We start from the raw sequence: 12,658 nt of genomic DNA on the forward strand, positions 1-12,658 counted from the left end.
AGCCTTGATCACTTGCACTATTTACTTTTAATATGATCTCAACTGCAATCCAGGTCATTTGGTTGTGCTATTAGATGAAGCACATTGATAATACATGAAGTTGTTGTATTAATACACAATATCTGACATTGTATTCCCATTTGAAATTCGTTGTGCTTTTAAATGGTTTAAAGTGTTGTGATAACACATTTAGATGACAATTAAGGGCTCGTGTCACCAAAGATCAGCGCTATAGCACGATTGAAATTTAAAGGCAATGTTCCCGGGTTTGCAGAGACTGCATCCATGGTAAATAAGTCTCAATCGGAAATGACCTTTTAAATTTCGGATTGAATCGAACCCTAACCCAAAAATCTGACGTAGTTTTTCAAATTCTAATTTGGTTGTGCTTTTAGATGGCTGAAAGCATAATGATAAAACATTGGGAATTCCACAAACTTCTGGCTGTCTTTCTGAATGTGTGCATAAAGGATGAAATCCCATTGATCAACGTCTAAACCAAATATTACCCAAATTTCCACATTGAAATGACATGGTGCGCCCAGTAGCCTTCTCCAAATTCCACATAACAAATATATGTATATATAAGTCATCTGATAAACACAATGTGTTCAATCATAGTGTTTTTACTACTTTATGATTGGCAAATTAAACAATTAAATTAGCATGAATTAAACAGAACCTACTCAATATTGCTATTGATTATTAGTAATTCCAGGACCATTAAGTGTTGTTTGTGTCCAAACAGTTATATCTTTATTGTTTTTCTTAATCTTATCTAATCTGAGTGAAACTTGAGATCAGGGAAGTGCATAGGCTGGGCAACAGACAGAGAGACAGGGGGGTGTTAGGGGTCTGGATTAGAGAAGTCTGGGTTATCGTTTTACACCTCCCCCAGGGAAAGCCACATGACCCTGCAGAAGGGAGGTAAAAAGATGTTGGGCCACGTTCTGAGCACTCAATGAGAAACACATGTAGGAGAGAGGGAGAGGAGGAGGAGGGGAGGTGGGCAGTGACTAAAGCCTGTCTCTGTGAGAGGAAAGAGAGTGCTGCTCTGAACGCTCCTCACATTTTCAACAGGCTGCGCAGGGGACAGGATCTAAGAGAACAGGAATCCCTGTGTGTGTGTGTCTGTGTGTGTGTCCGAGAGTGAATGAGTGAAAAMGGAGTACATAAATCTGTCTTATAGAAACCTCCACGCTGGACATTGGGCTCAGGACTGGAAGATACAGAGAGGTTATTCTGAGGAAGAAGAGGAGCTACACTGTCAAATTTTTTATCTGATTAAAAGGGGAAGAAGAGGAGAAAGGGACATGTCACGTGCAATCCCGAGAAGAAACACCAGCAAGCAAGGTTTGCAGAACCTCTTGAAGTGAGTAAAAATATGAATACAGTTTTTGGAGTACAAATAKATTGAATAGAGAAAGAAAGTTAAGTATGCTGTTTATCAGAAGGGAAGAGCTAGAGAAAATGATAAAGAAAAGGTATGCTAGACTCTGGTAAATTGAGTCATAGTGCTATATTATTTTACAGGCAGCGTGCTAGAGTAAATTGAGTTGTGGCTCCAGCCCCTTTCTCAAGCTCTTTGTTCTGTGGGCACAAGGCAGCAATCAGGTTAATAGTTACTGTGACTGAGGCACAGGTACTGTGTGGCCAAAACAGCACACAACTCAAACACACGAAGCAGCTGGATAATTCAAGACCAAATGCTGTATACTAATCTATGAATGGTCTTCAATTACAGCTGAGTTGGTGTTCCACGTATGGACGTGAGTCAGAACCTGTCCTCATTTAACTCAGAACAGCCTTTCTTGGCTGAAGAAAACTGCTGCATTAATTTGTCTAAAATCCATATTTCATTAAAAAATACACTGAACGGTTCGATATACTGCATAATATTCTCCATGTGTTAAACCATGTGTCCATATATCCCCAGTTCTGGCTAGCCTCTCCTTAGTAAACATGTTTGTCTGATTGGGCACCAGAGGGAAGGATCAGTGTACTGTACTGTAGATGTGGGTCAGAGATCAGAGATCAGATCACACAGCAGCATACACAAAGCGTCTCAGAGTAGGAGTACCGATCAAGGATCAGTTTTGCCTTTTAAATCACGTGTCTTTTAAATCATAACGACTAAGAGGGGGGACCTGATCCTAAATCAGTACTCTTATTCTGAGACGCTTTATAAATACAGGCCCTGGGCTTTCTCCTGCTGCTCTGATTACAGGAAGGGTTATTCAATGACCATTGCCCTGGGTCTTATCACTGTTGACACAACCTGGACAGGGACCGAAGCAGAGGGCCACTCTGTCACCAGAGACAGACCTTTTCATCAGTCCTCCTGACTGGGTTGTTTATTGTTCCTTTAGGAGGCTTGGAGGGTGGTGGAGGAGAGAGAGAGAGAGAAGTGGAGAGAGAGAGAGGGAGGGACAGAGAGAGGGAAGAAAAGAGAGATAAAGAGAAAGATTATGAGAGAGGTGCCCAAGGCTTTCTCTTCTGACTGCAGCTGAGGGAAATTCGGGCAGTGAGCTGTGTCAGAAGTGACGGGTGACATGGGCAGCGCGATTGTGAAAGAGGCTGCTTATGGGTGGTGGCATGTTAGGTCTTTTTCCTTATTTTTTTCATTCCTCCAGCGTTGCTCTGTGGGAGAAAGCAGGTAGTGAAAGAACAGTGTAGGTACTCTGTAAACTCTCAAAATGAAGGGTGGTGTAACGAGTTTCCTCCTCCTCTTCGTCTGAAGAGGAGGAGTAAGGATTTGACCAAAGCGCAGCGTTGTGAAATGACATAATGAGTTTATTAAAGTAAGACGGAAAAACACGAAAACACTTTAACAAACTACAAAACAACAAACGAYGTAGACTGACCTGAACATAAGAACTTACATGACACGAAGAACGCACGAACAGGAAAATGACTACATAAACGAACCAAACAAACAAACCGAAACAGTCCCGTGTGGCGCGACAAACACAGACACAGGAGACAACCACCCACGACAAACAATGTGAAAACCACCTACCTTAATATGGTTCTCAATCAGAGGAGATGAAAACCACCTGCCTCTAATTGAGAACCATATCAGGTCACCCATTACCAACATAGAAACACATAACATAGAAATGCCCACCCACACTCACGCCCTGACCGACTTAACACATACAAAAACAACAGAAAACAGGTCAGGAACGTGACATAACCCCCCCCTCAAGGTGCGTACTCCGGACGCACCACCAAAAGTCTAGGGGAGGGTCTGGGTGGGCATCTGACCACGGTGGTGGCTCAGGCTCTGGACGAAGTCCCCACCCCACCATAGTCAATCCCAGCTTCCGTATTCCCCTCCGAATGACCACCCTCCAAATAAACCCCACTGTATTAAGGGGCAGCACTGGAATGAGGTAGCTCAGGACAGAGAGGTAGCTCAGGACAGAGAGGTAGCTCAGGATAGAGAGGTAGCTCAGGATAGAGAAGTAGCTCAGGATAGAGGGCAACTCCGGACTGAAGGGCAGCTCCGGACAGAGAGACAGCTCTGGACTGAGGGGCAGTTCTGGATTAATGGCAGCTCCGGGCTGAGGGGCTGCTCATGGCTGGCTGACGGCTCTGGACGCTCATGGCTGGCTGACGGCTCTGGACGCTCATGGCTGGCTGACGGCTCTGGACGCTCATGGCTGGCTGACGGCTCTGGACGCTCATGGCTGGCTGACGGCTCTGGACGCTCATGGCTGGCTGACGGCTCTGGACGCTCATGGCTGGCTGACGGCTCAGGACGCTCATGGCTGGCTGACGGCTCAGGACGCTCATGGCTGGCTGACGGCTCAGACGCTCATGGATCACTGGCGGCTCTGGACGCTCATGGATCACTGGCGGCTCTGGCTGCTCATGGCTCACTGGCGGCTCTGGCAGATCCTGGCTCACTGGCGCTCTGGCAGATCCTGTCTGATTGGCGGCTCTGGCAGATCCTGTCTAGTTGGCGGCTCTGGCAGATCCTGTCTAGTTGGCGGCTCTGGCAGATCCTGTCTGGCTGGCGGCTCTGGCAGATCCTTGCTGGTTGGCGGCTCTGGCAGATCCTGTCTGGTTGGTGCTCTGGCAGATCCTGTCTGGTTGGCGGCTCTGGCAGATCCTGTCTGGTTTGCGGCTCTGGCAGATCCTGTCTGGTTGGCGGCTCTGGCAGATCCTGACTGACGAATGGCTCTAGCGGCTCCTGACTGACTAACGGCTCTGACGGCTCGGGACAGACGGGCGGCTCTAATGGCTCGGGACAGACGGATGGCTCAGATGGCACTGGGCAGACGGATGGCTCAGATGGCACTGGGCAGACGGATGGCTCAGACGGCACTGGCAACGGATGGCTCAGACGCGCGGGGAGACGGATGGCTCAGACGGCCTGGGGAGACGGATGGCTCAGATGGCGCTGGGGAGACGGATGGCTCAGATGGCGCTGGGGAGACGGATGGCTCAGATGGCACTGGGCAGACGGATCTCGATGGCTCAGATAGGCACTGGGCAGACAGATGGCTCAGATGGCACTGGGCAGACGGATGGCTCTGGCCGGATGGAGGCGCACTGTAGGCCTGGTGCGGGGTGCCGGAACTGGAGCACCGGGCTAAGGACACGCACCTTCAGGCTAGTGCGGGGAGCAGGGACAGGGCACACTGAACTCTCAAGGCGTACTATTGATCCTGGTGCGTGGTACCGGCACTGGTGCACCGGGCTGAGGGCACGCACATCAGACGAGTACGGGGGAGAAGGAACAGTGTGTAACAGGGCTCTGGAGACGCCACAGGTGGCTTAGTGCGTGGTGTTACCGGAACTGGAGGCACTGGGCTGGGACACGCACCATAGGGAGAGTGCGTGGAGGAGGAACAGGGCTCTGGAAAATGCACTGAGAAGGCCTGGTGCATGGTGTAGGCACTGGTGTACTGGGCTGGGGCGGGAGTAGCGCCGAAATACGCGGACCGTGCAGGCGTACTGGCTCCCTTGACATGAGCCTGCCCAACCTTACCTGGTGAATGCTCCCCGATCGGCCGACCAGTGCGGGGAGTGAATAAACCCGCACCGGGCTATGTAGGCGAAACCGGGGGACACACATGCGTAAGGCTGGTGCCATGTATGCCGGCCCGAGGAGACGCACTGGAGACCAGAACGCGTTGAGCCGGCTTCATGACACCTGGCTCAATGCCCAATCTAGCCCTACCAGTGCGGGGAGTGGAATAACCCGCACCGGGCTATGAACACCGTACAGGAGGACACCGTGCGCTCTACGCGTAACACGGTGTCTGCCCGTACTCCCGCTCTTCCACGTTAGCCTGGAAGTGGGCGCAGGTCCTCTACCTGCCCTCGCCCACTACCTCTTAGCCCCCCCCCAAGAATTTTTGGGGTTTCTTCACGGGCTTCCAGCCACTTCTCCTTGCTGCCTCCTCATACCACTGCTCTTGGCTCTCGCTGCCTCCATCTCCTTCACGAGCGCGGCGATATTCCCCAATATGAGCCCAGTTGTCCTTTTCCCTCCAATACTTCTTTCATGTCCAGGATTCCTGTTTCGATTCCACTGCTCGAACTTACGCTGCTTGTCCTGGTTGTGGTGGGTGTCTGTAACGAGTTCCTCTCTCCTCTTGTCTGAAGAGAGGAGTAAGGATTTGACCAAAGCGCACGTTGTGAAATGGACATAAGAGTTTATTAAAGTAAGACGGAAAAACACGAAAAACACTTTAACAAACTACAAAAACAACAAACGCGTAGACTGACCTGAACATAAGAACTTACATGACACGAAAGAACTGTGGTACTATAGATGCAAATTGACGAAACACAAGGGAAAATGTTATCATACATAATACGAACGAACCAAAGCAATTATCCAACCAGAAACAGTCCCGGTGTTGTGGCGCGATCAAACACAGGACACAGGAACAACCACCCACGACAACCGAATGGTGAAACCACCTACCTTTAATATGTCTTCTATAGTGCAGAGGAGTATGAAACCACCTGCCTCTAAATTTATATGTGAGAAAGCCAATTATCAGTGTGTTCATAGCCCAGTTAACACCAACATATAGTAAACACATCAAAACATAGAAATGAACCACATCCCAATCACCACTCACGTCCACCTGACCGACTTAACAAACATCACTAGAGAAATACTAACCAACAAAACTACACGCGTCTAGGACTACCGTCCAGCAGCAGGAGACAACATGCTCGTCCTTTATTGAGTTCTTATTTTTGTGCTTACTTTGTCTCTACGTTCCAGGTGTGTTCGTACGTGTTTTGATTTCCCAACGGGACCAGTTACGAAACAATTTCTGCATTAAGAGCATTCTGCTAACTGACTGTACAATGGACACACTTAAACATGTGGTAGACATGCCCAAATTATAATCTATTAAGTAGGTATCCTCTAATAAAAGAAGAATCCAATTGACAATAGATAACTATCCAAGTTAACTAAGCAAAAATACTCTAATTCTGTACTTCCTCCAGTTGGTTCTGAAGAAACAGAGCTAGAATCTCACCGTCGACTGGTATGGGGTATATAAGGAACATTGATAGTATACACTTCTTCAAGGCCACTTAAATGATCCAAACAAAACAAGAATACAAGTTGCAAACGAGAGTGAATGAAGTACTTAAGTATGCATGCGAATTCGAGTTCTCAATGAATTAATTACAAATCCTTTTTAGTGTTTACTATTCCGACTCTTGTGGTAGATCAGAAGTTTTATTATACCTAATTTGTTTTTACAGTCCAATGAGAAGGCATGAGAGGTACTACTGGAGCATTGACACTCTGCCAGGAAGCTTGCTGACAGCAGAGCAGGTATGTGGTACTCATATTCGACATCACATACAGCTGGGATAGTGGAGGCACATTTTAGTGACATCTCGTCCTCTCCTGTATGATTGGTGTGGAAATATACAAGATACTACACAGACCAAATAACGAGGTAGTAATATTGTCGGTGCCTCATCTTTTCTTCCTATGGTTATCGCCTGCCCTATCAACCGTATCCTATATTTTCATCGCACAACCAAGAGCACAACTCTAGTGCCATCGACAGATAACCACTATGATTCCCTCTTTGAATTATCGTCCCTGCTTGCCATCGTTCTCATGTCTTGACATCGTCCAGATGAGAACGCTGTTATCTTGAAAGTGCCAGCGAGTGTGTTAAAGATGTGACAATTTAACATCCCAAAGAGTCAAAGCAGGAGAGCTTTCAAACTGGTGTCGTCCCACAGCGCTTTTTTGATTTAAACGATGAGCCAATTATATTGGCTTGTGTAATGGGTGAATCGTGTGCGCGCTTTGGATCAACTGCCCACATATCCCATCAACCGATATCCTTATCCCCTCCTTTCACTAACCTTCTATGCGCTTCTTACTCTCGCTCTTCCGCCCATCCGACCCTTAGGACTCGCGTCTCTCTATTACTACCATATCATACTGTAAGACATAATTCTACAATAATGAGTCATGAAGCGAGGTGTGACCCGTTCTCAGTCCCTGACTATGGTCGATCTCAAGATGGTCGAGGATTCAAGTCTTTTAACTTTCCCACTTTGAATATGAGAGTTTAGCTCCAAATCGCATATGTGTATAGAACTATCTCTCTTACTACATCTATCTGGTTGGGAATTCACAGACATTTAGCGCAACCTGCGGACCTTCCTATGTGAGTCCCGTAGTTTGTGGCGTGGTTGAATAGTCCCCCTAAGAGATTCCCTTATACATACATTCTACATCGACATTCTTGCTAAACCCAAGAGTGTTACTGAGACTCGGTATTGAGGTGGAGATATCAGGAACTGATATTGATATCTTTTATAAAAAGTGAAGCGTGAGTATGTGATGAGATAAAAGTACTACGAATTGATCCAGTAACATTGAAGTCTAAAGTGCTCCCAAAGATACCTTTGTAAGATAGGCAGCATATAGAAGGCCTTCAAGCTCTGAATGAGAGAACGCTGTAGAATATGGAATCAACCCAGAGAGCAACAAATATATATCTATGAGTCATAATTTTCTATTTAAGTTTATATTTTCTTGAGTCGTTAACACCAATTTACTTATAGTACAGTTATAATCTCTGGCGAGCAGAAAAGTATCAATTGTCATTACTTGAGTAAAAGTAAAAAGTAATAGAGGCTAGTATAAAATGCCTGAGAACTAAGTTACTCAATTTCTAATATCTCCAATACTAAGCTCGTATACCTGGGCACAAAAACGCAATATAGACAGCACAAAAAACAGGAGCATCCGACAACTTCCCAATCTATCAGCGAACAGAGTGGTACCATGGAGATAGGAGTAAATCACAAATGACATTATCATAAGTTTCGACATAAATTGGACCTATTGCTGAATTCACTGCCTAGAGAGCATTTGAAATGTAGTACCTTTTCGGGATCTAGGGGAACATTTTCTGGGAAGTAAAGGAGAAGTACATATTTTCTTTAGGAATGTTAGATGGAAGTAAAAGTAAAAACAGTTGAGAGTCCAAAAAATACAATTAAAATCATAAGAGTAAAATAGATATACTCCCCCACAAAAATGACTTAAGTAGTACTTTAAGTATTTTACTATGTACTTTTACACCACTGAAGTAGGGAAACCGTTAGGAGGAGTAGAATGCCTCTTCAACCAATGTGTTTAGGGAACAGTCATAAACACTTAACAGCCAGGCCATGGGATGCATCAGAGCTGTGTCCCAAGAAGCACTTGTGGTGCGAGATTGCACAGTGCAAGATATGGGAGAGAGGAATGGATAGCATCAGCTTCAGACAGACAACCCTCCATCCCATCCCTTCCTTAGTGAAAGTGCTGATTTATGCCAAACTGCTTCATCCCGCTTGTCTTAAAGGTTTCTGTTGCTCTCTGATATATGAGGGAGGTAAGGCAATAAATAGGGCCAGTAGCGAAGTTAATTATAATATTAGCAATTAAACACTGCAAGGTAGATGTGCAGAAGATGAATGTGCAAGTAGAGATACTGAGGTGGCAAAGGCAGCAAGAATAAATACAAAATAGTATGGGGATGAGGTAGTTGGATGGGCATTTTACAGATGGGCACTATCAAATGTGGTACAGTGCCCATCCCATCCCTCGCGATCTCATAGGATAGTGTCTGGAACAATTGCTCAACCCGTTGATGAGTCTTTTTGGGAAAGTGTTTATGCAAATTTTTCAGATGTCAACCCCCGCAACGGAAAGTATGGTTTTCAGGTTTGTCCATGCTCTGGAAACCCTCAAGTCCTGAGGTGTGTTGTCCTTAAATGTTATGTAAATGTGCTCATATGATTACTATTTGCAAATGAGAGAGAAGAATGATATTGATATATGTTAGTAGAAGCCCACATCCAGCACAAACACTCATACTGCTCAAATGTAGCTATGTGTTATAGAAAAAGGCACTCTTACAACGAATCAACTTGAATAAATATCCGGCCAGCCTGGCGTCAGCAAAAAATAACTGACATAGCGTAGCTTGCGCTTGCGCCTTGTGTCATAGAGTATTTTTGGGGACAATGTTTTGCCATATTTTTGTTCTGTTTGTTTTTTGCAACGGGTATTGACCACGGCACTCTTAGAGGTACCAGATGAGCGCCTAGCAACACACAGTTTTAATCTCATGTTGTAACATTCATTTGAATGGGGTCAGAAAAGCCATGTTGGTCTGTTTTGAATGAAGTGAAGAGAGAGACAGAGCGAGTGAGGGCACCTCCTCTGAATGATACATAAAACTATCAAAAATCCCACCCACAGTTGAGATAAGATGAAATGCAAATGGTTTCACCCAGAGGACTGCTCATTGGACCAGCTTTATCATGGTATTCATGCAGTTTGAGGAAATGACGTGCGCATATACAGTTTCCAGTCAAAAGTTTTGGGTTTTTATTTTTACAATTTACATTGTAGAATACATAGTTGAAGAATCAAAACTTATGGAATACGCACATATGGAATTGTGTAGTAACCAAAAAAAGTGTTAAACAAAATCTAAAATATATTTGTAGATTCTTCAAGTAAGACCAACCCTTGCCGTTAATGACAGCTTGGCAGTTCTCCCAACAAACTTATCATTTTTTATACGTTCCAACGTTTCACCTTTATTAACCAGTAGGCCAGTTGAGAACAAGTTCTCATTTACAACTGCGACCTGGCCAAGATAAAACAAAGCAGTGCGAAAAAAAACAACAACACAGAGTTACATATAAAAAAAACTTTGTCAATATTCACCAATAGAAAAGAAAAATTGAAAAATAGAGAAAATCTATGTTACAGTGTGTGTAAAATGTAGAAGAGTGAGCGAGGTAAGCAAATAAAAAATGGCACATAGAGGCGAATAAATACAATTTCAGCATTAATACTGGAGAACAGACGTGCAGATGATGACGTGCAAGTAAGATACGTGGGGTGCCAAAAGAGCAACAAGAGGGTAAGTAATAATATGGGGAGAGGTAGTTGGGTGTGGCTATTTACAGAATCTATGTAACAGGTACTGTGATCGTAAGCTGCTCTGACAGCTGATGCTAAAGCTTCAGAAATTTTTGCAATTCGTTGTACCAGGCTAACGTCATATACTGCTGGAGCGCATGCTACGAGTGGGTGTTACTTTGGTGACCAGTGAGCTGAGATAAGGCGGGGCTTTACCTAGCAAAGATTTATAGATGACATTATAGATGACCTGGGAGCCAGTGGGTTTCGCAACTGATAGTGTAGTGAGGCCAGCCAACGAGAGCATACAGGTCGCAGTGTGTGTGGGTAGTAAATGGGCTTTGGAGTGACAAACGGATGGCACTGGTGATCAGACTACATCCAGTACATCACAGTAGTCACCTGGAATGAGGTAGTCACCTGGAATGTTTTTCTCAACAGTCTTGAAGGAAGTTCCCACAATATTCTGCCGACTTGGTTGGCTGTTTTCCTCCAACTCTGCGGTCCAACTTCAATCCCAAACCATTTCAATAGTGATGGTCTTGTATATTTAGCGCGCGAGGTCATCTATGATGTGCAAGACTACTCTCATCACATCTTCCTTCTTTTGTTAAAATAGCCCTTACAGAGGCCTGTAGGTTGTGTTTGGTTCATTTCCTAGCTTGAAAACAAAATGATATGTCCCACTAACAGTCGTCAAGAGCCAAAGTGAGCAAATGGAGGCCTATATATGTTGCAGGAATCTGTGGTAGCCTGATGCTGGTTGTTGTGCCGCTTGAATATCTATATATATTCACAGACAGTGTACACCAGCAAAGCACTCCCAACCCCATCACAGCTCCTCCTCCAGCTTCATGGTGGGAACCACACATGCAAAGATCATCCTTTCACCATACTCTGGCGTCTCTTCACAAAGACAGCGCTGTTGGAACCAAAAATCTCACATTTTGGGACTCATCGAGCACAAAGGACAGATTTCCACTGGTCAAATATCATTGCTGTCGTGTTCTTGGCCCAAGCAAGTATCTTTTTCTTATTGTGTCCTTTAGTAGTGGGTTCTTTGCCGCGAATTTCAACAACGAAGGCCTGATTCCCACACATCTCTGAACAGTGATGTTGAGATGTGTTCTTTTACTTGAACTCTGTGAAGCATTTATTTGGACTGTAAATTTCTTGAGGCTGGTAACTCAAATTAATGTATCCTCTGCAGCAGAGGTAACTCTGGTGTTTCTTCCTGTGGCGGTCCTCATGAGAGCCAGTTTCATCACAGCGCTTGATGGTTTTTGTGACTGCACTTGAAGAAACTTTCAAAGTTCTTGAATTGTCCCTTGATTGACTCGCTTCATGTCTTAAAGTAATGATGACTGTTCTTCTTCTTTGCTTATTTTGAGCTGTTCTTGCCATAATAATGGACTTGGGTATTTTACCAAATAGAGCTATTCTTCTATACCACCCCTATCTTGTCACAGCACAGAACTGAATGTCTCAAACTCGATTAACACTTTTTTTGGTATAGTGTACAATGATTCCATATGTTGTTATTGCATTGATTTGATGTTGATACCAATGTACATTGATACAATGTAGAAGAATAGTAAAAAAGAAAGGAAAAACCTTGAATGAGTAGGTCCGTCCAACTTTTTGACCAAATAAAATACGAACAAAGTAAAATTACATCTATAAGTAGAATACTAGGAATACAGGAAACACAATTTAAATACAATATTTACACGAATATGGGAAGGGGGATGGGGGCAAATGTGATCATTGAGCAGTATAATAAGAGTCTTGTGAGCAACAGTTGTGGTTGTGCTGCTAAGGTGAGGAGAAATCCGAGCAGGTGTCAGTCCAGTTCAAGTGTTCAGTAGTCTTATGCGGTTAGATAGGAACTGTCTCTGAAGCCCTGCTTGGTATACGACCTCATGCGGCCGTCACCTTTTGCCTGACGGTAAGGGAGAGAACAGCTTTGTGGCTGGGGTGCGTGGGGTTCTTGTTGATGCTGCGTGGCTTCCTCAGGATTGTTTCAAGGTAGATGCCCTGGGTGTGGTGGAAGCACGGTGCTAGTTGATGTACTGGGTGTCTTCACCACCCGCTGGAGGGCATTAACGTCGTGGATGGAGGCAAATTCCCGTACCAGGCCATGTTGCAAGACCGGTCAGGATGCTCTCGATGGGTGCAGAGAGCCAGCAGATATAAGTTTGGAGAAGAACTCCGGTTGGC

General features: G+C 45.0%; 1 protein-coding gene across 5 annotated transcripts in view; it reads left to right on the forward strand.

Annotated features, from left to right (window-relative positions):
* Positions 1–992: 992 nt before the first annotated feature.
* LOC111962189 (non-muscle caldesmon-like) overlaps positions 993–12,658 on the forward strand; it is a 71,148-nt gene continuing 59,482 nt past the window's right edge. For 2 of the 5 annotated variants that reach the window (XM_023985073.2, XM_023985076.2), the window contains exon 1: positions 993–1,372. In XM_023985073.2, coding sequence (XP_023840841.1) covers positions 1,314–1,372 — 59 coding nt within the window. In that variant the 5' untranslated portion in view covers positions 993–1,313. The remainder of the gene's footprint in view (positions 1,373–12,658) is intronic. The other 3 variants (XM_023985074.2, XM_023985075.2, XM_070442962.1) reach the window with 3 other exon arrangements.

The sequence above is a fragment of the Salvelinus sp. IW2-2015 genome, linkage group LG4q.1:29 (assembly GCF_002910315.2).
Source record: "Salvelinus sp. IW2-2015 linkage group LG4q.1:29, ASM291031v2, whole genome shotgun sequence".
In the NCBI taxonomy this organism is placed as follows: domain Eukaryota; kingdom Metazoa; phylum Chordata; class Actinopteri; order Salmoniformes; family Salmonidae; genus Salvelinus; species Salvelinus sp. IW2-2015.